The sequence below is a fragment of the Sordaria macrospora genome, chromosome 1, assembly GCF_033870435.1.
Source record: "Sordaria macrospora chromosome 1, complete sequence".
Lineage (NCBI taxonomy): Eukaryota > Fungi > Ascomycota > Sordariomycetes > Sordariales > Sordariaceae > Sordaria > Sordaria macrospora.
Genome location: NC_089371.1, coordinates 2,892,472 through 2,920,418, shown reverse-complemented (window position 1 = coordinate 2,920,418; position 27,947 = coordinate 2,892,472). Strand labels below are relative to the sequence as shown.

Here is a 27,947-nt window from a genome sequence, read left to right as displayed (position 1 = left end):
TACGGACATACGGACTCTCCATTGCAGGAAAACGACGTTTCGTTGTTAATAAACCAACAACGTCCTCCTCAATCAGCAAAACATCTTAAACTCACAATACCTACCGACCCTTAAGGTACCTACCGAAATCCCACTCCCGTACTCAGTCGGTCTCCGACCACCAAAAAACCACCCACCATGGCCCGCCCCCTCGACCCCCTCGGCTTCGAAGACGAGATGTGTCCCGTCTGCAAATCCCGCAAGTACCTGAACCCGGACATCGTCTTCGTCTTCAACCCCGAATGCTACCACAGCATGTGTCTTAACTGCGCCAACCGTCTGTTCAACGACGGACCCAACCAATGTCCGCACGCGGGTTGCAACAAGACCTTGCGTCGGAAAGGGTTCCGGTCCGCCTTCTTCGGCGACTTATCTGTTGAGCGTGAAGTTGACATCCGTCGCCGCGTCGCCGCGGTGTTCAACCAGAAGGAAGACGACTTTGAGACGCTGCAGGATTACAACAATTACCTGCAAATGGTCGAGGACCTGACGTTTGAGCTGGTGAATGGGACCGACGAAAAGAGGAGGCAGGCCGAGGCGCAACTGGCTGCTTGGGAGGCGGAGCACAAACAGGATATTGAGCGGAACAAGAAGGCGGGCAGGGAGGCGGATGAGATGAGCCGCAAGAGGCTGGCGGCGGAGAGGGATGCGGCGAGGCAGAGAAGGATTGAGGCGATTAAGGAGGCCGAGGAGGAGAAGAGGGAGAGGGTGAGGAGTCGCGAGATGGAGCTGGATAATCTTGCCAAGGGCATTACCGCGACGACGGCGGCGGAGCCGGCGACGAAGGTGCAGTTGAAGAGGCGCGGACAGCGGGGCGGTGTCACAGAACCGGCTGTCCCGAACCCCGCTGCTGCCGCAACAGCGGGCATGGGAGCGTCGGAGGTCGAGCGCTTGTCCATCCGTGGCTTAAAGGAGAAGCCCAAGGCGCCGGCGCCCCAAGGCCCCTACGATCCGTTTGGAGGCATGGACTTTGCGCCTAGTCGGTATAAGCTGCATGGAGGTTTGGCTCATCCGCTTATGGAGAAGTACCGGTTGGACAGACAGCATGTTGCTGGCGGGTACAGCTTTGACGACTTTGCGGCGCGCGCATTATATGAGGCGTTTGCTGGGTTGGGTGTGTTCGTCGAGGATGAGAAGGAGGTTGGCAGTGGCAGCGGTATCGGGTTGTCACAAGAGACGACCATGGCCGCGGGCATTGCTGCCGTGGGTGATCCAGACAGGATGGATTTGGACTGAACAGAGCAGTTCTAGAGCGGTATGCCCTGCCCTTTATTGGTGGTTGTGGTGTCTTTGGTTGCATAGCGATGGCGTTCACTCAGGGCTTTGAGTCTTTCTTTTCTCCTTGCAGATCTTGGCTTTGAAACACATGTGAGGTGGCGGCAACATTATAGAGATGAACTTTAGAACTGGTGGTTTTAGACGGCACAACGAAGTTTATCGTGGGTTTCAGGATTAGGAATTTGTCTAGAACCGGTCGTAGTCGGGAACGGACGTAAAATAGAACTTGGCCAAATACGATACTTAAGGACAATCACCCACTGTGCTGCTTAGTAGATTAGCTGTCTGAGATAAAGGCCATGAACGACAATGTGGTGTGTGATGAACTGCAAAGAGAATGATAGAAGGAGAGAGCGAAGTGAGGATTTGAATTGATCGTTTGGATTTATCGAACTTTGTAGTGTCCAAAAGAATATAGATTAAGATTTACAAAGTAAAAAAAGCCCTCCAGGCCTCCTACTGTAGAATGTCTACCTTCTCTTCCATTCCGCCTTTCGTGGACAAAATCATGTCCACCGACCCAACCAGAGATTTGATGGTTTCACTATCATCACGCCTCTCCATGGCCACGACTTGTCCTCGCAGCTGCTCAACTCAACCCCCCGGAAAAGCCCAGTCAATCCAGGCGTCTTGATTTGTATATCCATTCCGACCCTTTCCTTTGCGAGCTTTCTTATATCGCCCCTCTCCTTAAGCACTTGGGAGCACGTATTCTTGATTCCTCTCAACCGTCAATCTCTAGCTTTCTTATTGCTGCGCATTTGAACCCACGACGACACCAAACCGCCCTGCTACCCCAAAAATAGGCTACCTTTGCGGTGGACTAAGGAGGGGGCACCGCCAGAAAACACAGGATTACGCTGGCAGAAGGTCAAGGTTCCTTGAAGAATCGAATAATGATATGAGTGTAAAAAGAACCAGCGCGAGGGAAAGAAGCAAGAAGAACGCCGCGCTAGATGCATGACTTGCCTGTTTGCGCCCTTTTACGAACAAACCGGACAAGCCAAAAAGAAAGAAAAAACAGCATAATGCCATGAAGGTTTAGCGTGCCCGTCAACGTCAAACGCTTGCCCATACAGCCGTTGTAATCCAAGATTAAGGGAGTCAAGCGTTATGCGGCTGTCACAGAGGACAAACAACACTTATCATTGCTGCCATGGCGTTTGCTGTGCTGGCCTCGGAAACACCGGGATTGTCTCGAGCTGGTCGAGCCCGCCCCCTATAGGCGCTTGGTTATGCTGCCACCCCATACCGGTAGCATGGTTCACGAACGCACCCTGACGGAAAGGATTCGTGCCTGTTGGTGTTGCAAGAAGTGGGCCGCCAGCAGTGACGGGGCGCTGCTGCTGTTGTTGCTGAGCTGGCTGAGAGGCGGCGAAACCCCTCGCGAATGGATTCGTTCCGGTCGGCTGTGGTTGTTGCTGAGGAGCCGACTGGAAAGGGGAGTTGGCTGGAGGAGAAGCGAAGGGCTGAGCCGCTTGGGGAGATGCGCGAGCGAAGGGGTTGGTGGACTGCGCAGTCACGGGACGCTGCATTTGTTGCTGCTGCTGCTGCTGCTGCTGCTGCTGCTGGAAATGGGAGTTGTTCACTGGCAAGAATGGAGATCCCGTCTGCTGTTGGTTCATCATCATAGACTGTCGGAAAGGGTTGGTGACTTGCTGGGGTGGTTGAAGGCCTCCGAAGCCGGTGGGTGCGGCCGCCTGGAAATTCGCCATGGTCTGGTCTTGGGGAACAGGAGACAGCGAGGTGGCCTGGAAGGCCTGTTGTTGTGGAGAAAAGCCCCCATACCCAGCTCCCGTGAAAGCCTGCTGCATCGGTTGCTGAGGAGCCTGCTGAACTTGACCAAAAGGATCCATTGTTGGCTGCTGTTGTTGCTGCTGGAAAGCTTGTTGGAAGGCAGCCTGAGCCGCGAAATCGTTGGTCTGAAACGGCTGAGTGGGTTGAGGTTGGAAACTAGCCTGTGCCCATGGGTTTGCGCTCATTTGCATCTGTCCCTGAGGTTGCTGAAGCTGCGGTTGTGCCTGGACATTCATTTGCGTCTGGTTTTGCTCGATCGAGTCGAAGAAATCGATGAGGTTGGCATCCGCCGATTTGATAGGAATGGCCGGCCTTGATGACTCTTCTTTGGTGCTTGTGGTCGCCGCGGTAGTATTCTTGGTGGACGACTCCGCCTTAGGGAACTTCGATACCGAGGATGAGCCTCCCTTCTTCTTCGCCTCCAGCTCGGCCAAATACTGCCTCCGGTGAATCTCAAAGTCTGGATCCTCCAGGTAATCCTCCAGCTGTCGTCCAAGGTTTACGGGCGCGTGCTTGAGCTTGGGAACCTCAACTCTAGTATGGTGTTCGTATTGCCGAGCGACGCTGAGGTACTGTACCACGAAATCGGTTTGGCGGGCAAAGTTTCGGTAAATGTCCATGGCTCTCTCGGCGTCAGGCTTCGACATTTCAAAGAAGTGGCCTAGTACAAGTTAGCTTGGGGCAACGTCAGGTGAAGTTGGATAAAGTCTTACCGAGAATATTGATCATGGCCTGGTTTAAAGCTTGGAACAAGGCAAGAAGATCAAGAACCAAGAGCCTAAACACGGTAACCGTGATTTCGTTTTCTGGTTCGTTGTCCATGACCTGCTCATATGTATCAGCAACAAGCGTCAAAATCGAGCACTCGGAGAGCAACGTACATCGCATTTAAGCAAGGCAGTGAGCTGCTTCTGAACAGACTCTGTTTCTCGCAGCAAGCCTTTTTCTACTGAGAGCTTCTCTAACCGGTTCTCCCTGCCTCGGACCCAATCAATCTTGGTATCGCGGTATGCTCGGACCCTTTCGGTGAGATAATCGTAGTAATGACGGATGTTTCGGCCTTGTGTTTGAACTGCGCGACCATTTGTTAGCACTCTGAGCAAAGAGCAAGACAAGGTGAAAGAACCCAATGGATCCGGCACTGCTCACCATCCGATATCATGCCCAGACCCAACATGCTCCGGTGCTTAGCAAGATATGCCAGGGTAACATCTGGCGAACCCTCTCGGATCATGAGGTGTACCGTAATCAAACTCTTGAAGACAACGGTCCATGTCGAATCGCGCAACCGTGTCTGCAGTACCCTGAAGACCTCTCCCACTCCCGCCTCACCCGAATGTGTCGCCACAAGGATATGCTCAATGTACTTGGTCTTTGGAGGTGCGGCCTGTTGTCATGATCGATTGTGAGTATTAGCCGTTGGATCGCAAGGCTCTGAGATGACAGTGTAGGACAAGTAGGACCGGCTGACGAACCTTGATTTTGGTCGCACCCTTGACGGACTTTTCGAAGGAGCTTGCCATCTTCTTTAACTAGTCGCGACCAGAGGGCGACCTGCTCCTGGGTATTGAAGTGTGCTTGTAATGTCAACTTCGGCGCGCGAATTCCAGCTCGTCTGTTGCTCGTCGATTGTCGGTGTCGGAAGCGTATGGGGGGATTGAGTCGGAACGATTGTAAGATTAAATGATGTCGTAGGTAGGTTGTAACGAATGGCGGGCAGCCTAACAGTTGGTACTGCTGTTGTTGGGTTGGAGGTCGTGGCTGGGCGGCGTCTGGGCAGCGTCTGAACCTCGAGATTGCTGGAAGGACGTATCTACTCGGAATATCTGATGTGATGACGGAGGTGGTCGTTGGCCGGAGGAAGTCGATGGAGCGGGTGTGTAGATGCCTCGATACCGTGGCCTTGGACGTCGGATGAACTCAATGTAATCTATAAAGAAGTGCCCTGTGCAGCACTTTTGACTGGGCCCCCGAAACAGGTACTAGCGTAGGTTCCGTAGGCGGTTTAATGTGTAGGGGGGAACCGAGGGGGAACGGTAGGGGGGGAGAGCGGCAGCGGTAGGGTACATAGGGAGATGTTGCCAATGCACGATTGGAGATGCACGGGGACAGCTGCACGGGGGAACATGGAGACAACGGGAGAAGCGCAGAAGGTGACGGGCAGATTTCATGGCGGATACGCGCTAGGAGGAAATACAAGGGACATCATAACATGGGCTCTCCTCCAGTCTCCAGGCACAACAGTCCAGTTGATGAGTGATCTCCGACCGACAAACAACACCCGGATTCCCCTGTTCCACCTCTAATGTCGGGCGCCGGTCTGAATGGAACTACGTCGAGAATCTCGGCCGATTTGAAAAGTGTTGCACCCAAAAAATGTTGTGCATGACGGGACCCAAGGGTCTGGGTTGCGATGGGGCACCCTCAAATCTCGACCTGATGCGCTTGGGAGATCGCAAATCACGCTATTGCCCATCTTACACCATTTGGAGATTACTATATTCCACACTTGTGCGTACGCAAGCTGCCCATTCCAAGACAGTCATACTAGGTAGCGATAGGCAAGTGCGGTAGAGTACGACATGACATCAGTGCCGGTCTCGTCTTGAGCCAGCTTCAATGGCCCCCAATTTGCCTGGGGAAACCACCATGCTGCCTGACGAGAACCCCGCACATGTATACCTATCCACGACGGACAGCCGTCTCCATCGGCATCAACGTCTTACCTTTGTTCCCAAAAACTCGTAACAGTGAGTGGTAGGGCATTGGAGATGAGAATCCAAGGGAGAATTCCGAGCCAAACTTGAGGCAGCTGGTCAATGACCGGAGGGCAGAGGAAAAGACGAAAAGAGAAGATTGGAAAACAAGAACGCCTTCATTCAAATAGAATCAGAGTGCCGTGTTGGCGTCCGATGAGTAACAAGGTCGGTGTGCCGAACGCTTATTTCAAAATTCCCAACATCCCATCACTAACGAACCACTTAAGCCCCGTGAGGGGAGAGTTCGAAAGGTCAGGGAAGAGGAAGCTTCATCATATTAACACCTGAGCTTTCATCATATTGTTTTGAATGGAAGGGTCATGAAGAAAAAAAGAAGAAATTTCTCAAAAACCGGCGCGCGGCAGAGCTTTTTGTTCTCGCCGGTGCGGGCGTGACTGGGCCCCACTCGAAATTTCGAACCGTCCCGCTCGGGCCAGCAATCTGCCGACCAACGAGCAGCGAGCGGCGGCAACATTATGTGGGGCCGCTCAAACGCGGGAGCCTCCGGCAACGAGCTGCTATCAAAGCTCGGACCAACTTACCACTTTCCAGCTCAACCCTCACACGCCTCGTCCACAGTCAACCCTAGACCGGGGCTCACACCACCAACAACCCCGTTCACGATGGAGCTCTCTCTACCAGAAGCGGAAGACAGGAAGTCGACAAAAGTCGACAACATCAGACTGTCATGGCTCAACCTCGCGTCTCCATGAGACGGCTCTGTAGACTGATACCGTCTCAGAACTCGAGGCTCTACACTAGCCGCACAATCCCTCAATGGCAGTCGCTTAAATGCCTGCCCCGGAACTCGCAACGCCTGCTTCACACTTCCTCAGCTCTTGCTTCCCCATCGGCTGATAAAGTGTCTGCCGGCCAAAAACTTCGGGAGGAATGGGCACAGTACAGTAGGTAGTGCCGTGTTATACTATGCTGTACCCGAGCTTGGCTGATGCAAGCCAGGCCAATTTCCCAGTGCGTCCAAAGCCGCTGACTTCGTCGAGGGCACCAGGGTCACCGTCCATGGTTTCCTACAGAGACGGAGAGTCAAGAGCTCAAAGTTGGTCTTTGCCGACATCCAGGTTGAGAATGGTCCTTCGGTGCAAGTCACGGCCACGTTCAAGGAGGATGGGAGCCCAGAGCAGTTGGCCACCAAGGCCCTGAGGGCAGTCCCTTTGTACAGTCCCGTGTGCGTGACCGGAACTGTCGCCCAGCTCAACGGCAGTCGTGTCGATTTGAATCTCGACGCCATTCAACCTCTCAATGCCTTTCCCAAAGACATCATCGTCTCCGAGGGCGTTCAGTTCCCTGCCTCTGCCAGGCATCTCCAAATCCGCTTCTCAGACCCCCTCCGCTCTCGACTGCTGGCTCGTCCCCAGATCGGCTTCCAACTCCGGAAGACACTCAACGATCTTGACTTTACCGAGGTGGAAACACCCATTCTCTTCAAGTCCACTCCTGAGGGAGCAAGGGAGTTCTTGGTTCCTACCAGACGTCGCGGTCTAGCCTATGCTTTGCCCCAAAGTCCGCAGCAATACAAGCAGATCCTCATGTCGAGTGGTATTCGTGGATACTACCAGTTTGCCCGCTGCTTCCGTGATGAGGATTTGAGAGCCGATCGGCAGCCCGAGTTCACCCAGGTATGTCCCTACTCTCCATTACCTATCTTCACGCTAATACGTGACATAGCTTGATATGGAAATGGGCTTTGCCACGGGTGAGGATGTCATGCGCACTGTCGAGACTCTCGTCACCGAGTTGCTCCCTGCTCTGAATGCCCAGTTCAACATCGTGAAAAGCGGTGATGATATCTATCCTGTACCCAAGCGCGGCCTGAATAATGGCGAATCGATCGAGGATGGTGACATAAAATGGCCTGAGCCTACCGCCCCTTTCCTTCGGCTCACATACGACGAGGCCATGACAAGGTTCGGCATCGACAAGCCCGACCTTCGGATTCCCTTCGAGGTACGTCAACCCACTTTAGATCCGATACTCGAGCTATCTAACAATGAGTCCAGTTTCACCGTGTCGAGCATATCCTGCCCGCCCAGTTCGTTTCCATGATCACGCATACCGAACAGCCTATCGTTGAAGTCTTCCGCATCCGTCCCCAACTCGACGGGGAAATCACCACCCCCGGTACCATTGCCGAGTTCGTCGACAAACTCATGGACCAACTCCCCAAGCCCCTTGCCAAGAATCCCGACGGAGCTCCGGCCGCTCTAATGTTCAACTCCAAGAAGCCTCTCTGCGGCCTCTCCTCCCTTGGCTTCGAGGGCTTCGACGCCCTCACCAGCATGGAAGAATTCTCCGACCTTGAAGACGGTGACGTGCTCGTCTTCCAGGCGCGCAAAAACGCTCCCTTCCAAGGCGAAGGCTCCACGGCCCTCGGCGTCGCCCGCACCCACTTCTACCACTCCTTCGTATCCGCCGGTCTCCTTCCACGCAGCTTCGACCTCAAGTTCCTCTGGGTCGTTAACTTTCCCATGTTCACTCCTGACGACGGCATCGACCCCGGCCAGGGCGGCCAAGCCGGGTTCAAGGCCACCCACCACCCCTTCACGGCGCCGCTTACGGAAGACGATGTCGAGCTGCTCGCCACCGACCCACTCAAGGCGCGCGCTGATCACTATGACCTCGTCGTCAATGGTGTCGAGCTCGGCGGTGGCAGCCGCCGTATTCATCTGTCTTCCATGCAGGAGTACGTGATGCGCAACATCCTCAAGATGACGGATGCGGGTCTGGCCCAATTCTCGCACCTGCTCGAGGCGTTGCGCGCGGGCTGTCCGCCGCATGCCGGGTTCGCGCTGGGCTTCGACAGGCTGGTTGCTGTCCTGACGCACACGGATTCCGTGAGGGACGTAATCGCTTTCCCTAAGAGCATGAAGGGAGAGGATCTGACAGTCAAGAGTCCCAGCAGGATGACCACTCAGCAGTTGGAGACTTACCACTTGGCGATCGCGAAGAAGGAAGAGGTGAAAAAGCAGGACGTTTGAGAAAACAGATACCTGTGAGCTGAGAAGGGGAAGGTGCTGCAGCCCCTATGTGCTCACTGCTTTGACCTGCGGTCGAGCCCGATGGCTTCACGGACAATGTGCTGCCCTGTACATTAAATGCAAGATCAAGCTTGGTATGGTACCGTGCATCCGCACCCTCGGTCTCGCAACGCTCACCTGACATCCTACCGTCAGCAAGACTGGGCTGACTTGACTCACTTCTTGACACACTTACCAGAAGCCGCATTGATTGACAAACAGCGGACTTTGAATTCTCCGAACATGCTCACTGTTTTCATCTCCAACCATGCAAACTAGAGTACGACAGAGTTGAATGAACTGAGAAGTCGTGGTTTAGAAGGGATCCACGCAGTTTGGTCCCCAATTTCTACCTAAAGGTCACTCATGGAGCAACTCATGGGTCCCAGCATTCTGAGATATCGTATGATAATGAAATAACTGGTTCATCAGAGACACTGAAGATTGGCAGATGCAGCTTGGGATAAAGACCGTGAACCATCATGCTCAGCTAACCACCCATCCTAGGTAATTGGCACTGAAACCAATTTTCTCATATTTTGCTCAGGGGTCTGAGGACCGTGAGATGATCAAGGCCACTCTGATGAATACCACTGCACAACACGGAAAGACATCGTCAAGCCACCACGAAGATCAACAGTGAGGGAACCTGAGATCAAGTTCAAAGGCTTCGGGGGGAAAGCCAAAGACTCTGAGAGTAAGTGCAGACCCAGACAACAAGTCCACTTCTAGAGGAACCATGAAATGTGAGAATGCCCCTGTTTTCATACTCAAACTACCTCATTAGTATTACACAGAGCCATTCCCACTTTTTTCCCTGTGCCCCGCGTGTACCCCTCCTTCTTATGCTCATTACCCAATTCCAAACATTACCTCCTCTGCTCTATTACAGTCTGGGGATAGGCAGATCCAAACGAGCGTGTCCAACCCATGTATCCATCTCTTATACAAACCTGAAAGCAAAAAGCACGGGTAACCAAAGAGAGACGACAGTTGGAAAAAACAAAAGCCAACTCGTTACGAGCATGTCATTCGTCCTCACATGTACAACCCTTTCCCTTCCCCAAGTCTAACAAGGCCTGAGAGATAACTGGTTGATAAAATTAACAACTTTGCCGTTGTCAGAAACCGAGTACCAAAGAGCCATGATATGGATATTGTGGTTGTGCCCACAGCCCAGGCACCGGTTCCGCAAGAGGAAAAAGGCAAAGTCCCATTAGACTGTCAACCAGTCAATGTGTACTTTTTTGTCCGTCGAGAGCAAGAGAGAGCTTTGGGAAGTTTTGGTCGGCCAGCTTGCCATCGATCGATGTCTGAATTCTGCTACCCTCCTTTGTCGTGTCAGGGGTAAAGTCGACAAGCTGAAGATGATGAAAGAGCCCTGATGTCACACAACTCTTTCACCAGCAATGTCATCCCCGAAAGCCCACCCATCCCTCCTCTTTCACACAGACCAAATCAACCTACAGCTTCATTTAAAGCTGCAAGACCATCAGCCCAGCAAGACCAACAGCCAATGCAATCTTGGCATCGACCTTGTAGCCAGCCGCGGCAGCAATCTGGACATCCGCGAATCCATCGCGGTTCTTGCCGTCCGCACCACCAGCGCCGGTGGCCTCGGCAGCAGGGTGACCAGTGGGCTTGGTCCAGCCGCCATGGCCGCCATAAGCACCGTAGCCGGTTCCCCAAACAGCACCATTTCCAGCGGCGGCACTGGCAGCGTCACCTTCAGGGCAGGGTTCCTCGTCTCCTCCCTTTCCATCTTGCTCGCCACCAGCGGCGCCGGCGGTGGCTGTGGCTTTGGGCCAAGCGGCGGACTGGCCGGCATCATAGCCCTCACCCTCGCCGTCATCCTGGCCGTCGTCGCCAGCGTTATCCTCGTTGTTATCAGCGCCCTTGGACGGAGCGGCGGACTCGGAGGCAGCACCGGAGGAAGCGGCACCAGATGAAGCGACGTTATTCTTCTTGGCAGACTCAGTGACAGTGGGAGTCGCGGTCTCGGTAGCGGTGGTGGTAGCGGTAGCAGTGGCCGTGACAGAAACGGACTCGGTAGCTGTGGCCGTAGCAGTGACAGTAGCAGACTCAGTAGCCTTGGCGGTGACGGTAGCAGAGACGGTAGCAGACACAGTCACGGACTTGGCTTCGCCCTTGACGGTTGCGGTTGAGACGGGACCGCCGGAGGACTTGGCGGCGGAGGACTTAGTATGAGAAGACTTAGCAGCCTTGTCGGCGGCGGAGGACTTGGCAGCAGCGGTGGAAGCGGCCTTGTTGGCAGCCGAAGACTTAGCAGCAGCAGTGGAAGCGGCCTTGTCAGCAGCACCCGAGGACTTGGCAGCAGCGGCCTTGTCGGTGGAGGCGGCGTGGGTAGAAGCGGCCTTGTTCTTCCCGGTGGAAGCGGCCTTGTTATCAGCACCACTCGACTTGGCCTTGTCAGCGGCGGTGGTCTTAGCAGGAGCAGCAGTCGAGCTAGCTACGGAAGCGGCCTTGCCAGCAGCGCTGGAGACAGCAGCCTCCTCGGAAGAGAGTGCGGCGGCCTCGGACGAGACGGAGGCGGCGGCGGCGGCAACACTGGCGGATGCGGCCTTGACAGATGCTGAGGCGGCCTTGTTGGCCGAGTTGGCTTTGTCGTCGGCGCCGACGGTGCTGGCTGCTCCGCGCCTGTTGATCGCAGCATCGGTTACGACCTCGATGACTTCCTCGACGACTTCAACATCGTCCTGAGGGAAACGCTTGCGCTGCGGGTCAACCTCCACGACATCAACCTCCACGACGACGTCGACATCGTCTTGAGGAAAGCGCTTCTGGATCTGAAAGCCGCGCTCGTCAACCTCCACGACGTCGACCTCCACGACGACGTCGACATTGTCTTGAGGAAAACGCTTCTGGATCTGAAAGCCGCGCTCGTCAACCTCCACGACGTCGACCTCCTCGACGACGTCGACGTCGTCCTGGCGGGCGTAGACGGAGCGAGGGACAGAGAAAGCAGATACCCTATTGTTTCTACATGTTAGCAAGAGTCGAAGCACGAGCAAGAGGGTGGTTTGGTGTGAGAGACGTACATTCTGTGGAAGAGACTGACTTCCTCAGTGTTTCTTTCGCTAATGCCCGCCTCTCTGTTGAGCAAAGCGGAACCTGAGACGTTGAGGACTAAGGCGGCCATGACCAAAGAGGTCCTTAAGGTGTTGGAACGCATGGCTGCTACGGTCTTGTCGAGGTGGCAGTTATGCTGGCGGGGTCGGCAAAGGGAGGTCTAAACGATCGGAAGCACCGAAGTTGGCGCCGCCAATAAAAAGAAGAAGCGAGTGAAATTGAGGCTCTGACGCTAAAGAATTTCGCTGAGGAATCAACTTTGAAACGATGGTTTATCTACAAGATGCTTGAGCAAAGTAGATGTTGAGCGTGATGATCAACAGACATGGAGACTGGCTCTTGGGAGGGAGGGAGGGAACGGCTTAAGTAAGGTATGGGAAAATCACAAGCTTTCTCGGACAATGTGAGATAACTGCCATCTTCCTTCAGATTTCAACTGTGAAAGGCGAGACTCGCTCAGTCGGGCCTAACAAAACACGCGGGAGTGGCCGGGGTTGTGCATTGCAGGTGCTTCTCTGTCTTCCTGGCCGATCCAAGCGATCGGAGGCTCATCGAGTGAGCGCTGTACTTTTCCCTAAACACATTTGTCATACCGAATAAACTCAGGAAATTGGCAATACACCACGGTGGGAAAACCACCTGTTTCTGCCCGAATAAGCACAGTTCTGTAAGGCTTAAGTCCGGCTTCCTGCACTAAAATGTATACCTTATATATTAACGTGGAGGGCAATGTCGCTGGTCGGGGGCTTGTCAACCCGGCCTTTTGTATTATCCTTTTTGCCGGGGGAATTTCTTGTGTTTCAACCGCAGCAAAATCTTAAACACGTTAGACGTATACAGGGCACATTTTGTATGCTACCTCCTGTGCTTACACTGTTGGGCGCTCTAAGAGGGAAGGTGTATTGCCGATTTTCCGAGTTTATTCGGTGTGTCACCCGGCCCGTGACTGCAAAGCGTTCCCGGTCGAGAAAGAACATGATATCAGAGCACAGCCAAGCCGCAACGAGGAAGCAGTTCATGGGTGAGTGAGTGGATGAGTGCCTCAACCGCAAGTGGCCCGATTTTCGATGCTCGGTAGAATTCGTCAACGCCATCACAGCTTTTCTCAGCCACATGAGCTTTGTTCAGAGGAGGCATGACATCCGATAGCGATTTCGCGCAACTCAGGTGCTTGTCCCGGTGACCATGAGAAAGGAGACGGGCAGTCAGGTGCCGTAGAAACTCGGGAGATTGGCAGAAGAGATTCCCTCTTTGAGCGCCGGGCAGGGCATAGAAAGCTTCCAGCTGTATGCTCCGTAAGCCAGCATACCTGTAGGTAGGTATGTGTCTATCCAGTTGGTGAAAACTGAAAGGTCATTACCCTCAACGTTACACCTTAGCTTACGCGCTTTTGAATAACAAATCTCCCTCCTGCCAGGCGCTCAAAGAGGGAATATTTTTTGCCAATTTCCCGAGTCTCTACAGTATTCCCTGAATCCCCTCACCGCGACCAGAGTTTGAGCGCTGAGGGCCCAATACTTCATCCATCACCGAGGACACTTGTCAACCGTAGAGGTTAAACTCAAGAAATCAAGGATTCATCAGCTGTTTTTGACAGCCGTCAAGGACCATGTATGTGGTTCTGAGTGCTTTTCACTCTAACTGCAAATGAACCTGAAAATGCGGACTGCTCATCATCGGAATTCAACCATGTCTTCCGCCAAAGCTCCATGATGTAAGGCTCGTTTGAGAAACAACTCAGACACTCTGCAAGTAACCAGGACCTGTCGATCACACAAACTTCCCGTCCTCTCACTTAGACCACTTCATTCAGTGGCTTCTTCTCCTCCTCTTTCGGCTGTCGCTTCTTCGGCTTCAGATTTGCGGCCGTGGTAAAATCAGTATCAATATCGGATTTCAAAGTGGCACTTGCTTTCCGGGCTGCATACATCTAGCGTTCACTGCAGATGTAAGACCGAGAAGTAAGGTACCTCTAGACCCATGTGAACGTGATATGCATGCAGATAAAGTAGAAATGGTGTCCGGCATGCAAAAAGGAGGGCATTTCAAGCACACATACGGGCCCATTCGCCCGATCGGGTGACCCAATTCACCGACTTCCGGGGATTAGAGAAGCAAAAGGGCGTCAATGAGGCTTTGACGATGATTTGTAACCCGCCGAGCAAGCGCAATGAACTGTCGATGGAAGGTGTTGAGAACTTCTTAAATCGCCCGTTCCGGATGGTGACCCAAACGAGATGTCCAACCATAACACTCCTGACTCACAGTACCTGCTCCTGAGGCGTACTAGCACATGACATACATGCATGAAGGGACGGCACGAATCGTGGAGATAAGAGTTTGATCAGCATTGCATGGTACGACTAAAGCAGGGTGTAGGAAAGACGTGACGATGCAACTAACATGCTTGTTGTTTGCGCCACTGCAGGCACCGTACCGGACCTAGTAAACCCGATCGTCGGATTTACCCTTTTTTTTTTTTTTTTTTTTTTTTTTTTTTTTTTTTTCCTTCGATGGCGACATCTCAAGGACCTAGGTAGGTAACATTCCATTCCTTCAAGTCAACTGCCTCTTTATACCGTACAACCCTAGAGGTACCTCTGGAGGTAGGTAGAGGTACGCAACACTAAGGCAATCTTTTTCTCGTCTTTTGAACCTGGGCGGGACGGGAGTCTTCGTGATCAAAAGTGGAAGTCTCGTCAATCGCAGGCAACTTGAAGTCCACAGAATGCAACTGAAGCACTGCAGTGGACGGTGAAGTCTGGGGGCCCAAAAAGTGGAAGTTTCGACAGCAGTATGCTTGATTGCCCGGCCAGAGCAAGTGGCTGACTGTGCCTTGCTGACTCGGAAGCATGGATGGAATCCATCCTTGTTCTGTGTGTGTGTCTTTCAAGGAGTACCTCCTCTCAACTCCTGTTAAAGAGGCTAGTAGAGCGATCAAATTTGACATAGGTAGCCAAGCACACCGGCCTCACTAACAGATCCCGAATGAGGTACTTGCCCCATGGTCTAAACTAAGTGGCCTGAGTTCAAGCGTTCACTGAGTGCCACTGCAGTGTCCAAGTCGACGTTCGAACGCGGCGAAAAAAGGGCAAGAGCGGCCCAGAGAGATTTCCATTGGTTTCATTGAAGAACTGCGGCAGGAACCAACCGAGGGAGGGGCGACCACGGGTGGACCACTGGCAGACTCAAGTGTGCAGCTGAGACCTGGCGGGATGGAAAGAGCAAGCGGAGAACGAGTGTCAACTTGGAAAGCCAAGTTGCAAACGACTGGAGAACTCTGAGTTTAAGGGAAAGCGCAGGGAGCCTTTGAGACGTCACCATCTGGGAAGGAAGCGACCTCCTAAATCCGTCTCATTCAAGTTGTCTCAAGATTTCTGGCCAATCAGAAGACCTCCTCAACCGTCTAGCCTAGATGCCTTCCGCGTTCTTCGGAGGCCACGGTAACTTAAAAGGTCCATTGGGTTCATAGAGGTAGCGTCCCAAAAAGTGGTTGTGGTCGCTTAGTGTAGCATGTAAAATAAAGCCAACCCCTTCGGGTTCCGAAGTTGGACATGGCGACTTCCATTACCAGCGGCCTCAACATCACAACCGATGAGCTCGTGCACTCGTGCGCCCAGCGATAAATGAAAGTCTTGACATTGTAAAACTGGAACACTGTTATAATAGGTAACTTAATATCTGCTCCGTTGTTCGTAGTATGATTGATCCCAAGCCAAGCTCGCTTTTCAAGGCATGCCGAGCTTGAAATGCCCGTGCTTCTCCTCGATGTTGATGCAGAACCGTTGTCTGCACGTGGCTGAACGTTGGATCAACTAAACTACAAACAAACGGCCAAAAATGGTGCCAAATGCAGCTGCGTAGAGCAGGTTAGAGATGCTGAACTCGAGTCTGCCACTGCCTCCCTGTACGGGAGACGAGCCCGAACCCGAGGGGGACTCCCACGACAGGGTCCAGCTGGATGTCCATGCTCCTTCCTTGAAGTTGTCCTGCAACTCGGTCACCGAGAGGAACTTGCCCTCAGAGTCGTAGGACCAGGAAGATGATTCGAGCTTATCTCCATCAAGAGAGACACTCAAAGGTGCGTTGGCCACTCCAAGGACCGTGACGTTAGCCAGTGAATTCTGGTCAAGGTACTTGCCCTGAGGTGTCACCTGGAGTGAGTTCTTCTCAACCATGAACTAAAAGCAGTCATAGTCTGTTAGCATTCTTGACCGTCTTGCATAAAGGGAGTGGCAAGCCACCATATAAGGACGGGGAAACTCACATCAACCCACTTCACATTCTCGCCAGTCTCCAAGCTCTCACCATCATCCAGGTGCAAAGTCCCATTCGCCTTGCCCTCGCCATCAAGTGCAACAATAACGCTCCACTCATTCTGTCTGCTCTCTGTCGTGGTCATTCCCGGCTCCTGCACTGGGATAACATAGCCACCCCTCAGATAAACCGGGATGTGTCCTAGAGGCGCATCGATTGTCACATTCTGACCAGACTGCACACCTTCACTGGCTGAGTGGTAAGTATACCAATCGTACCAGACGGTCCCGTCGACAACACCAGGGAATACGCCGTCCACTGTAGTGGCACCTTGAACCAGACATGGCGTAACCATCACGGCACTACCCAGCATAAACTGGCGATCCGCATTCGCGAGCCACGGCTCTTGGGGGAATTCCCATGAGAGTGCACGCATGACTGTGCTTCCAGATAGACTGGCTTGGGTCATAAGAGTGTACATGTACGGGAGCAAGAGATATCGGATCCTCATCGCCTTCTTGGACGCATCGATCACGGAGCTCCATACGTAGGGCTCCTGGCTGATGGCGCCGCGGACGTTGTGGTTGCGGTAGAAGGGGAAGAAGGCGCTGAGCTGCATCCAACGTGAGCACAGTTCGTTGTCGGCATTGCCACTGAAGCCGCAGGTGTCTACACCGAACATAGGGAACCCGAAAATGGAGAAGGACAGGGCCTGGGGAATGCTGAAGTACAAATATGCCCATAGAGAATAGTTATCACCGCCCCAGTGACCAGCCCATTTTCCGGAACCCGCAAAAGTGCTGCGGCCGATGATGAAAGGACGTTTTCCCTCGAACACTTTGAGGAGTGCTTCGTAGGTTGCGTGGAGGATTTGATGGCCGTACAGGTTGTGGAAGTCATAGTCAACTGTGCCACCATGATGGGTACCATTGGGACTAAGAGCATGAGTACCGATGTCACCGTGGAAGTTGTTGATGACATATGGTGGGTAGTTAATATTGCGGGATCCAGGAGTCGGTGTCGTCCTGAGGTAAGAGGCAGTGCTAATGGTACTGGCTGTGGTCGTGGCATCTGGGTACTGCGTTCTGTGAACAGATGTTGCAGAGGATGCCTCACTGGCGTTGGTCTTTTCGAAACCCTCCGGATAATCGAGAACAAGAGCACCTGGCTCGCCGGGAAGACCCCAGGGTGGATGAACAGGATTGAGCGTCAGGTTGCCCGTGCCACAGCTTCCAATGCAGAAAGACGCGACCTCGTTCATATCAATCCAGATGCCGTCGAAAGCGACCTTCTTGTAGTACCTAACAAACTCGTCAATCCACCAGCTTACGGTACCTGTACCATTGAGGGCAGCACCAATCCAGTCCGGGAATACGGTATATCCAGGCCATACCGCACCGATATAAAGCGAACCATCGGGGTTCATGATGAAAGCATCAGCTTCGAGTCCGCGATGGTAAGGTTCGTAATCATCTTCAGGCTTGTCAGGATTTGGAACATAGATAGCCGAGTCGACGATGGGCACATAGTGCTGGTGGTTCTTATGGAGCTCCTCGAGGAACTTGGCACCCTCTTCATAGCTGAACTGATCAGGGTCGTTTTCAAAATCACGATAACCCTTCATGTAGTCGATGTCGGCTTCAAAAAGTCAGCAAAATTACAGGACAAAGAAGCTACTAGCGCAAAACGCAATGGAGTATACTCACTCCAGATTGTCTCCAGTGGAATCTCAAACTTGCGGAAGTTGTCAACCACATCCTTGACAACAGTCCAGTTTGAGTATCCCCAGCGGCATTGGTGGAAGCCAAGAGTCCAGTACTGCTGCATTGCAGGAAGTCCAACCGTACTGAGCTGGTAGGACTTGATGATATCCTGAGCCGAAGGTCCCTCAAAGAAGTACAAGTCGATGCTCCCGCCGAGAGTCCTCCAGGTGATACCCTCAGGTCGAAGGAGCACTTCCTGCGCATGAGCATTGCGAAGGAAGACACCGTTCGTGTACGAAACGTATTTGGCGTTCTTGTCTGTCGGATTAGAAACGTAGCTTAACCTTCCAGACTCGTCCTTGGTAAAGTATCTGGTGTCAAGATAGATGGGATGGTTGCCGTAGATGTTGGCATCGAGGTTGTCACCCACATCCCCAGCGAACAGCGTACCTGGAAATGGTGTCAATCAAATTGCAGGTATTGGTACAAAATCGTGTTAGGAGGGAGACTCACGTGTAAGATTGTTTCCCAGTCGAAAGCCATGCATGACCTCACCAAGACCATACAAGTTGTAACTCTCGGGCAAAGAGGAGCCAAACTCAATAAACTGATCCTCGTAAACAATTTTACGACCTTCAGTCGTGAACAGAACCTCTCCAGTCTCCTTGCGCTTCACAGTGAAGGAGAATGTGGGCTCATTCGACCACGAGATTGTCAGCTTGCTTTCAGCCTCGTTAACATCAGGTTCGGCTTGTGGGCGGGGCACAAGCACTTCGGGAAGAATGAACCAAGTTTCATTATGAGGGCCGATGTAGCGAGGTTGAATTTGAACGTTGAGACGGTTGTCCGCCTGAAATTCAACAGTGAGCTTCAGTTCCTCGATGTCGTTGCCATAGACGTTGCAAGCAGGGCCAGCGAGAGACAAGTCCGCCGTGAGTCCTTTCTTTGTCGTTTGTACATTAGCAGCTTTGTATCCTGGACAAACTCTCTGAGCATCAACTGCTTGCGGGTCGAAGATGTTAGGCAAGACATTCGGTCCGATGTCAGCTGAAGCTGGAAAGGTGAACATAGGGCCATCCCCCGCCGCCGTCGCGCTCAGCACACCAGGTCCAGATGACGTTGCAGTCACAGACTCATGTTGAGCGGATGTCCATTGGGGGACGAGAGCCGCGAGGAGTAAGAAGGAAGCCGAAGTGAAGACGACCATGACGAAGAAGCCCGGATTCCAGGTCCCCCAGATTTGCTTCACTCCACGTCCACGTCGACCTTGGGATACGAAGAAGATGCCCAACAGACAAAACAAAAAGGTGGAAAGGCCCAGGTAGGTCGATGCCGTTAAATTGTCACCGAAGGAACCCTCGAGCTGGTAGACCCCGTCGAAGTCAAGGAAGGATTTCGGTCCTAGTCGTGTGCCGAAATATCCTGAGCCTGGGTTGTTGTTCCGTCTATCCTCCGTGTCCGCGTAGACTGGATTGGTGAAGAGTAACTGAGCGAACAAGACTGCTGCTGGGAGAGTGTATTTAAGCGTCCAAAACTGGTAAAGTAGCTATCCCAAAGTTGGTCAACTCAGACCCTTGCTGCTCAGAAACGAGAGAAGAAAATGGGGCAGTTGGAATTTGGGGAAAAGATGTAAACATGCGAGAGATTGGATATCGTCATGCCATCTGCGGATGCCCGACTGGGAAAGGAAAGCGGGACTTACCTTGACAATGACACGATCCCCGCGCCCAAGGTAGCTTCCGTTGGCCGGCACGGTAGTAGCATCCGTACAAGTATGCGCTTTCTCCTGGGGCAGCAGTCGCGCTTGCAACCGCGAGCCGTATGTTTGTGTCGTCCATTTCAGTTCTGGTGTCGTACCTGTCTCCAGTTGTGATCCTCCACAGGAACACAAACGGGCCGAAACGGCATGCTCGATCTTCGCCGGACGCATCATTGTCGGACCCGATCGACGTTGCTTCACGCAGGTTTGCGGGCACCAATCAATAATGGGCAGTCGTTAAAGCTAAACCAGGCTCCCGGGGCGGCTGCCTTGGTTGGACGGAAACCTGTATGCCGGCGTAGTTGGTAAGGTAACAAACGTCTCGTTAGGAGAGGTATCCGGGGCGGTAGTTGTTGCTGAGGATGACCGCAGGAGCGCGACTGTATCAGTGCTTATAATGAGATCGTTTGGTTGAGAGCAAGTGCGGCCGTCGGCTGACACGCCCAGTTTTGCGTTGTAGAGGTAAAACTGTTTAGGAGAAAAAGAGGCTTTGATGGTCAGTCATGGTAAAAACACCTATGGTCGAGGCTGCGATCTCGAGGTTGAGAAAATGCAATTCGGGGCCAGGAACTATAAGAATAAAAGTTAAGGTTTCCAGTGGGAGTCGTCTGTGAATTGAATAGATTGAAGATAATACAAGCTGGGAAGGAACGAGGCGCTGGGTCGAAGCAAGTCGTGAAGCAGGACTAGCGGGAACGAAATGACCACAGAAGCCCCGAATGACCTACCAAATACCTCAAGGCTACGCAATGGCTTTCTCTGTACTACCCGAAATCCCAGGTGCCACAAAGTGCGAAGTTCCAGACCTAGCTGTGTACCCCATCTCAACCTCGAATTGAGTTCGGATGATCCAGATCGGATGAGATGAATCTAGGCAGCATCAGCCGACCAACATTTGAAGGTGGAATATGGATAGGTATCAAACATCCGCCAACACAGGGCCACATGCCCGTCTCCTGCCGTCCCCTTATATACTCCGCCCTTGATGTTGCATCGTCCTCCCTCAGTAAATGTAGGTACCAGTCGTACTGATCTTCGTCGTTGGTCATTCGTACCGTTAAAGGTTAAACGAAGACAGTGTTGCGTGGTTTCGCCAAAACGTGATGACCATCCCGTCAGCATCACTGCATGGTTACTTGGGTATTCCGTTCGGGGTAGCAGCCTCAAACTTCCATCAAGCACATTCCGCTCGTCTGTGACACGAACCGTCTAAATTGCACAATGAGGTACATGTGCATAGATGTGTCACGTCTCCATCAGAATGATGCCACGTTGTTCGAAGGAGTCGTTGTTCTCTGTAAGAGATATAAAAACCAGCTCGCGCCACCAAGAGCGCCATCATCTTTGATTCCTACACAAACCCTATCAGCGCCCAGGACTGCACCATGTACACCGGTAAACTTGCCCATAACTAACAATGTGCGAACAGACGTCCTGAAAAGCATATGATGGGCGTCATCCAAGGTCATTGTCCAATGAATGCGGCCTGCAAGGCAGAAGGCAGAAAATCGAATCAAGAGCTACAGAGCCCCAAAGCCATGCCACCGAGAACCAACAACAAATGTTCAGCATAATAATCAAACAGTTGATACCCAAGATAATTTTCCCAAATCCAAAAAGCTCCAAAACTCCAACACGCTAACTCCGTCGCTGATATCCAGAAAGCTCGAGGCATATAGTGGCCCAAAAAGCGACCGGCGGGGTCCCCACCTTACAAGCGCGATATTTCAACAAGAAGACGCTAATAGCTGAGATCGATGTTCCCAAGAGACGCCACAAGCTTATCGTCTTGTGACGTCGACGTGGTATTGCTCCCGCCCGTATCGGTTTGAGACGTGCTCGCGTTGCTAGTGCGTGACTGTGATTGCTGAAGTTCCACTTGTGGTTGTTGTTGATGCTGCTGTTGCGTTGGTGGTATGCCGCTTTCGGAGAAGCCAAAGTCTCGCATCTGCTGAAAACTCCAACTCGGTTCGAAGCGCCTGCTGTGCCATGCGTGGTCAACTCTCTCGTACATCTCGTCGATCTGCTCCAGACTGATCTTGCTAGTCTCATATACCATGCACCATACAAAGCCGACCGCCACTATACAAAACGCCCCCCATACGAAGAAAACTTTGGAGCCGAGATCTATCGAGCTTTCGTGACCCGCCGCGCTGTTTGTTTGCATATATGGAGTGCCGTAGGCAATGCCGAAGTTGAGGAGCCAGTTGGATGCCGTGGATATCGACATGGACTTGGCTCTGACCTTCAGCGGGTAGATTTCGGAGGTGACAACCCATACGACCGGGCCCCAGGATGCCGCAAAGAAAAAGATGTATATCGCAACAAAGGTGATGAGAACCTTGTTTTGTATTGTTACGTTGTTGGAGCCGTTGGCCGTTGCATAGGCGGCGATCAGCAGCTGGCAGATGGCCATGCCGATGGCACCCACCATCAGAAGTCGACGCCGACCCCATGATTCGACCACAAACAGTCCGGGTATGGTCGATGCCGTGTTGATGATTTGCATGATGAGAGAGATCTTGAAGGGGTTTCCGACGCCAGCGTTATTGAAAAAGGTGGTTCCATAATACATGATAAAGTTCACGCCGGTGAGCTGTTGTAGCATTTGCAGACAGCAACCGGTGAACGTGCGACGGCCAAGGTGAGGTTCGCCGAAGAGAATGTCCTTGTAAGAATCAGGTCCCAGCGCCATCTCATATTGGTGGTTTGCTTCGATTTCGGCAAGCTCCTCGACCAAAGCAGGGTGGGTAATGTCCAGTCGACGTAGACGACTGAGAGAAAGCGCAGCGGCGTTCTTGTCTCCACGTTTGATGAGGTAACGAGGAGTTTCGGGTAGCACGGTCAAACCCAGGGCCAAGACGCAGGCCCAAGTTAGCTGAAGTCCTATTGGTACCCGGTAGGCAGCAGCTGACTTTAATTGGTATGTGAGGATGTTGACCACGGCAGCGGCAAGAAGCCCCATGGTGATGGAGAGTTGGTATGTGCACACTAGTGTTCCTCGAATCCACTTGGGTGCCATCTCGGACTGGTATAAGGGGACAAGTACTGAGACAATGCCGACACCAACACCGGCAACCGTCCTATATCGTCAAGTTAGCCCAAGAACGAGCCACCACCATTGCCTAGGGGTAGAAGTACGCACCTTCCCGCCACCAACAGACCAATATTATATGCACAAACTTGCAGGATGGCGCCGATGACGAAGATTCCGATGGCGCCAATAAGGGACCGGCGACGCCCATACTGATCTCCAAGAGGCGCAGAGAGTAAGGCTCCGATGGCGGTTCCGGCGCTCAACATGGCAACGATTAACGCGCTCTCTTTTGGATATATGCCAGGCTCTCCGTTGCCGTCGACGTAGCCAGTCGAGAAGTGATCTTTGAATGCTTTCATGGCCAGGATGCCGTTTATGGTTCTATAAGTGAGAGGCGCATAGTTAGCCATGTAGTCTGATGTTGGCTCGGGGGTCTGTCGTCCAGTCTGCGACAATGCAGCATCAAGCGCATATCCATTGCATATTCCATCCCCATTTTACATCGCATATCCATTGTGTATCCATCGCATCGACGTGTTTAATCGCGCCCGAGTGCATTCGGGGGAGGGGCCTCCTTACCCAGTGTCATAGCCAAACAGTAAGCCGCCTGTGGCGACAAAGAGGCCGACCATGATCGCCGGGGCAGATGAACCAGCGACATTGTCGGGCTTCTGCCAGCCCATGGCGAAGATCGCCATGGCTGAAAGGTCGAGGGCAGTCAGGCCAGGGTTCAGTGTCGTTGCCGCTGGGGTTGTCGCGGACTGACGATGTTGAGGTCGGACGGTTGTTGAACCATTTGAATGGGGATGGATGTCTTGGTGGTCCCCCCGTAGCGTAGCGACGGTATTTAGAGGAGGTGGTAGTGGCCGGGTCACTGGTGGCACTTGAGGCTGTCGAGGGTGGGCGGGAACCACAGAGCAGGCTAGATCTGCGTAGGGTGTAGACTGTAGTTCTTGACGGTAGGCTGTATGTATGGGTAACGTTGTGGTTTATTAGATTTGGCTATGGGATGACAGCGACAGTCCCCGTCCGACTGGTGTCCCGTCTGACAGAGAGCCGGGTCGCGAGGCCTGGGGCTGGTGTCTTTGTGAGTCCGTGTCTGTGTCCCTGTCTGGAGCGCAACGAACGGGGCCAGAGACGCAGCAGCAAGACGACAGGCCGCAGCGAAAGGCAAGAGAGAAGGTAGGAGGGAGGATGGAGTCCTGGCAAGTGTGGATGGGTGGATGGATGGACGGGTGGGTTGAGTAGATGGATTGGAGGGCAGGCGGACTGGACGCTTCGAGATCACAGTTTCTCTCAGCACGGGGAAGGCGCGCTCTGATTGGCCGATCCGTCCCGGCCTGCCCCAGAGACCGACAAACCCGTGCTCAGTTTGGCCTGCAATTGCCTTGCTGCACGCTGCCTGCAGGCCTGGTAAAATCTGGGCCTGCAAAGTGAACGCTCCAGTCCGTCTGCGAAAGGGCGGGGATGCCCACGATGAGCCGGAGAGTGTCCATTCTCCCAGTATCATGAATGTCTCTGGGCCATGGGACGACACCACTCAGACCCCATGGGATGTGATCCGGACGGGTTTGCGATGGGATGAACAGGGCACCACGCACCAGGAACCGCACCTCAAAGCACCTTTCCCCAGAGGCCCACCAAAATACCTGCTGGAGTCCATCCACCCTTCTTTCTTGCCAACCAGAACGTCTCCCTGAGTGTTCTTTGACGTCCCCAGACTAATCCCCATTGAGAGATGCTAGTGTAGTGCCCACACGCTCCGGCCGACCCCCGGTGGCCTGCAGGCTGCTCGGCTATGCACACTCCTCTCACTTCACAAAGTTGTGACTAAAACGATTCGAGATATCTTCAAGTTGTCACGGCCAATTTTCCTCAGTAGGTATGTGGTTGCTATGATGACCCTCATCTCCTGCTCAGACAACTTCAAGCGCGGGGATAGCCTCACGGATGATCGACACAAGCGACGTTGAGGTGCCAACGCAAGTGGCAGATAATTATGAACCGAGCCCGTCAGATGTTGCTATTGGAGCCGGACCTGGCTTACGACGACAATTATACATGTTCTCCGCTTTCCAAATACGCTCTGGAACTTGCAGACAATACGACAAAGAAGTATTTGTCAAATCTCCAGCTGTCCTGTAACAGTACCATGAGACGCTCCTGAGCCCGGTCGGAAACTGCTCAGCCCATGTCGCTGTTGTTGGATGGCGCAGAAATTGCTCGCCTAGGTGACCGAGGTGACCTGGGCCACACCTGCCGTGAAGTACCGGAAGGGATCAAGCAACGGCCAAACCGCTGTCAGTACCACGCTGAGCCCACCAGAGACGTGTTCGACAGGCAGACAAAAAAGGTCCATTACGGCAATTCCCGTCACCCGAACTATCAGGCATTCGTTGCTGTTTTGCGCTGTGCGGAAAACCTCCAGGTCAAGTGCCCCTGGACCTGTCTCTAGTTCCCAGCTCGAGCCAGCTTTTGCGTAGCATTAGGGGACTAATCAAGAGGAATTGTCTAGGTACCAAGAAGCATCATGAATGGGCTGTTCGCTTACATATCCCGCATGAGAGAAAACAAGGTCGAGGGCATCTTGGAATACTTCGGCTTTCGAAAAGCTCATCGGTTACTATTCATGATCAACTGTCGCCAGGATAGTGCGTAGGTAATGATGCCTGCACCTGTATCCCGTAGCACTACACCTCCGGGGTATTTTACTTGGCGCCCAGTGGTGCTTCCGCTGAATGGACTAGCAAGTGAAATTAATTGTTACTAACAAGTATTGAGCTAGCGAATCTAGAAGGCATTTCCGGAATGTTCGTAACGAACTTCAGTCCGTGACTCCGTGTCTTCATGGTTTCAGCATTGACACTCTTCTCACCAAGGACAGGGACGTCATGCCCGAGTGTGAGGAGACCTGGGCCTACCACTAGTCGTCTCAAAGTATTTTCCGCAGATGCAGTGGCTGAGTGTCGGACGAGTGCTTCAGATACTGACATCAAGCCATCGCTCCTTGCACTCACTCCTGGAACATCATCGCGCAACACTGCCATTCAGAAGAATGAACCGCGAAGTACCGGATTCATCACCAACTCGTCAATAGATTGTGACGAAACAGGCTGTCTTGGTACTTGCCTGTGTTGGAAAACATCATGTTACTACAGCAGCCATGAGGTGGTGCCGTCAAGCACGCCAGGAATTCACTGCCCAACCAGCATGCGAAGACTCATTTATCCTTTTGACCACGCACCTTGGCAAACGCCTCTGTTTTCCACCTCCCTATGGCTACATATAGAACTTTTCCCCATGGCCTATAGTTATGTCATTCACGTCGTGCAAATAATCGCTGCACCTATTGGTGTTGAGTGTCTCATCCTCCTCTTCTCCCTTCCCCTTACCCTGCTCGCTGTGGTACTAACACCGACCGACCGTTCAGCTGCACGGGACTACTCAAGTGGTCCTCAAGAATAAGAAGAGGCCATTCCCGAGAGCTCCGTCTAAGTAAAGCGCAGTCAATTTGGCCAAGGTCGTACAGCTTAAAACCGTCTCTAGTCATTGGTTAACAACGAAATGAACACCTGTGACTTCCGGGTCACGCCTGATCATTTACGGCTTTGTTACAGAGACCCCAGTGAATCTTGTGGGAGTGTGTAATCGGACTCTGAACGTTACGGGCTAGTCACGATTCCACAAGTTCAGCCCCAAGCGGCGCGAGTGGGAGGACAGCATGCTTATTATTGCTGCACTTGGACTTGGACGGAAAACACTGCACATCTAGAGTTCTTCTTATACATGATACGTATCTTCGAGCTTGGGCGAGGTATTACAGTAAGGGATATCTTGGCTCGCTTCATGTTGTAGGCGAAGAAGGATATGGCACATCGCCACGGTGGAAATGAAGTCTTTGATTGTCCCCCCTGGTTTTCGGTTTCATAGCTAACTCTAGATAGCTACCTCTAACAGCAAAGTTCAAAAATGAGTCACCATGGCTTCTCCAGCAGCAACATTCTTACATTAGTTCACGTTTTGATATCCAGATGGTTCTTCAAACAAAGATCATTGTCCAGTCGATACTGAACCAGCCTCCTCTGCCTGGTTGTCGCAGTCTACACTCCATGTCTTTTAACATTATCCACAGTAGCTCAAGCACAGGGTGTCTATAACAACAACAGGCCCCATATAGAGCTCCAGATGCCTCTCTGGGCCCTGAATCTTTCACATTTTGAATTTCCTGTTTGACAAGGCCGATGCTGTACTCGGATCTCGGAATATTAGAGCTGCCGATCACTCAAATCTGAGACACGACTTGTTGGGTGTTCACGAACATCACTGTACAGAAGCGCCAAACATGTGGTGGTGTTTTTACTACATCACATGTATGTTAACTGCACCAAAGGTTTTAGATTTGTGTTCTTCTCCGGCACATACTGGACTTTGTAGCTGGCAACATACCACTCCCATGATGAGGGTAACAACAGACACTCCTCGTTTTAGCACAAATTTGTTTTTCGATCAACAATTAGGCCATACAGCTTTGTTGCCTATCAACCATGTATTTCATGTAGGCACCGTTGGTTTCACACTTCTTTTGTTCCTTTTGCACAATTCTAATCCCTCAACATCTACCTCTCACCCAAGAACAAATAGTTGTGGCTCGTACTATATACACATGTACCCAAGCAATAACTGGGAACTTAATGCCTGACCACATTTACCAGCCAACCAGCTACATCTTATCTCCACCCATATAGTAAACTCACACCCGTCATCGAATGCACGTAATCACCCGACATGGCTACACCACACCCTTTTTTTTTTTCTTTGGGGCTGACGCTACCCTTTACTTACACGACATATTTACATGTGAGTGGTTCTTGATCTGTCTCTGTTCCATACATTTGCGCCAGAAACTTTCGAATTTGGGCAGAATGTAAAAACTGCTTGTCCACAATTCGTAAACTGAGCCATTCTTAATGTCCGCTTACCTTCCTTTCTACCTATTTACCTAGCCACCTAGGGCAGCTACAGCCCTCAAAGTCAGGTCCTTGCTCGGCTTCCCACGGCATCAAACTGACTGGCCGACTGAGTGGTTGACTGACTGACTTCTCCCTTAGTGACAATGACGACAATTCCTTTGTTTCTTTCTTCAGCAGTGTCTCTAACCGTCGGGAACCTGCAATATACCTGAAAGATCCCAAA

At 52.4% G+C, this 27,947-nt stretch overlaps 6 protein-coding genes across 6 annotated transcripts; 2 read left to right on the top strand and 4 right to left on the bottom strand.

Annotated features, from left to right (window-relative positions):
- Window positions 1-157: 157 nt before the first annotated feature.
- On the top strand, window positions 158-1,555 carry SMAC4_05776 (uncharacterized protein). The gene has a single exon (XM_003346191.2). The coding sequence runs from the start codon at window positions 178-180 to the stop codon at window positions 1,273-1,275; it is 1,098 nt and encodes a 365-aa protein (XP_003346239.1). The 5' UTR covers window positions 158-177; the 3' UTR covers window positions 1,276-1,555.
- Window positions 1,556-1,616: 61 nt separating this feature from the next.
- Window positions 1,617-5,065, bottom strand: SMAC4_05777 (uncharacterized protein). Its single transcript, XM_003346192.2, has 5 exons — window positions 4,590-5,065; window positions 4,264-4,501; window positions 3,996-4,186; window positions 3,828-3,939; window positions 1,617-3,775 (listed from the first exon to the last, which is right to left on the bottom strand). The coding sequence occupies exons 1-5, from the start codon at window positions 4,635-4,637 to the stop codon at window positions 2,463-2,465; spliced, it is 1,902 nt and encodes a 633-aa protein (XP_003346240.1). The 5' UTR covers window positions 4,638-5,065; the 3' UTR covers window positions 1,617-2,462.
- Window positions 5,066-6,477: 1,412 nt separating this feature from the next.
- Window positions 6,478-9,728, top strand: SMAC4_05778 (uncharacterized protein). Its single transcript, XM_003346193.2, has 4 exons — window positions 6,478-6,778; window positions 6,847-7,510; window positions 7,560-7,838; window positions 7,892-9,728. The coding sequence occupies exons 1-4, from the start codon at window positions 6,765-6,767 to the stop codon at window positions 8,867-8,869; spliced, it is 1,935 nt and encodes a 644-aa protein (XP_003346241.1). The 5' UTR covers window positions 6,478-6,764; the 3' UTR covers window positions 8,870-9,728.
- A 655-nt stretch (window positions 9,729-10,383) lies between these two features.
- SMAC4_05779 (uncharacterized protein) lies at window positions 10,384-12,528 on the bottom strand (the record flags this gene model as incomplete). Its single annotated transcript, XM_003346194.2, has 2 exons — window positions 11,968-12,528; window positions 10,384-11,899 (listed from the first exon to the last, which is right to left on the bottom strand). The coding sequence occupies exons 1-2, from the start codon at window positions 12,099-12,101 to the stop codon at window positions 10,384-10,386; spliced, it is 1,650 nt and encodes a 549-aa protein (XP_003346242.1). The 5' UTR covers window positions 12,102-12,528.
- Window positions 12,529-14,505: 1,977 nt separating this feature from the next.
- SMAC4_05780 (uncharacterized protein) lies at window positions 14,506-19,891 on the bottom strand (the record flags this gene model as incomplete). The annotated part of the gene is made up of 5 exons (XM_003346195.2): window positions 14,506-16,179; window positions 16,266-17,893; window positions 17,962-18,408; window positions 18,472-19,504; window positions 19,661-19,891. 5 exons carry the CDS (start codon window positions 19,889-19,891, stop codon window positions 15,814-15,816), a joined length of 3,705 nt encoding a protein of 1,234 aa, XP_003346243.2. The 3' UTR covers window positions 14,506-15,813.
- A 1,567-nt stretch (window positions 19,892-21,458) lies between these two features.
- On the bottom strand, window positions 21,459-24,892 carry SMAC4_05781 (uncharacterized protein; the record flags this gene model as incomplete). The annotated part of the gene is made up of 4 exons (XM_003346196.2): window positions 23,334-24,892; window positions 22,863-23,135; window positions 22,059-22,800; window positions 21,459-21,962 (listed from the first exon to the last, which is right to left on the bottom strand). The coding sequence occupies exons 1-4, from the start codon at window positions 23,450-23,452 to the stop codon at window positions 21,459-21,461; spliced, it is 1,638 nt and encodes a 545-aa protein (XP_003346244.1). The 5' UTR covers window positions 23,453-24,892.
- Between the last annotated feature and the right edge of the window lie 3,055 nt (window positions 24,893-27,947).

Coding starts and splice junctions, on each gene's coding strand:
- SMAC4_05776 (XM_003346191.2), top strand. CDS start 178: ATGGCCCGCCCCCTCGACCCCCTCGGCTTCGAAGACGAGATGTGTCCC.
- SMAC4_05777 (XM_003346192.2), bottom strand. CDS start 4,637: ATGGCAAGCTCCTTCGAAAAGTCCGTCAAGGGTGCGACCAAAATCAAG. Junction 4,502..4,589: donor AGGGTGCGACCAAAATCAAG/GTTCGTCAGCCG, acceptor TCATGACAACAG/GCCGCACCTCCAAAGACCAA. Junction 3,776..3,827: donor GGCCATGATCAATATTCTCG/GTAAGACTTTAT, acceptor AACTTGTACTAG/GCCACTTCTTTGAAATGTCG.
- SMAC4_05778 (XM_003346193.2), top strand. Junction 7,511..7,559: donor GGCAGCCCGAGTTCACCCAG/GTATGTCCCTAC, acceptor TACGTGACATAG/CTTGATATGGAAATGGGCTT. Junction 7,839..7,891: donor ACCTTCGGATTCCCTTCGAG/GTACGTCAACCC, acceptor CAATGAGTCCAG/TTTCACCGTGTCGAGCATAT.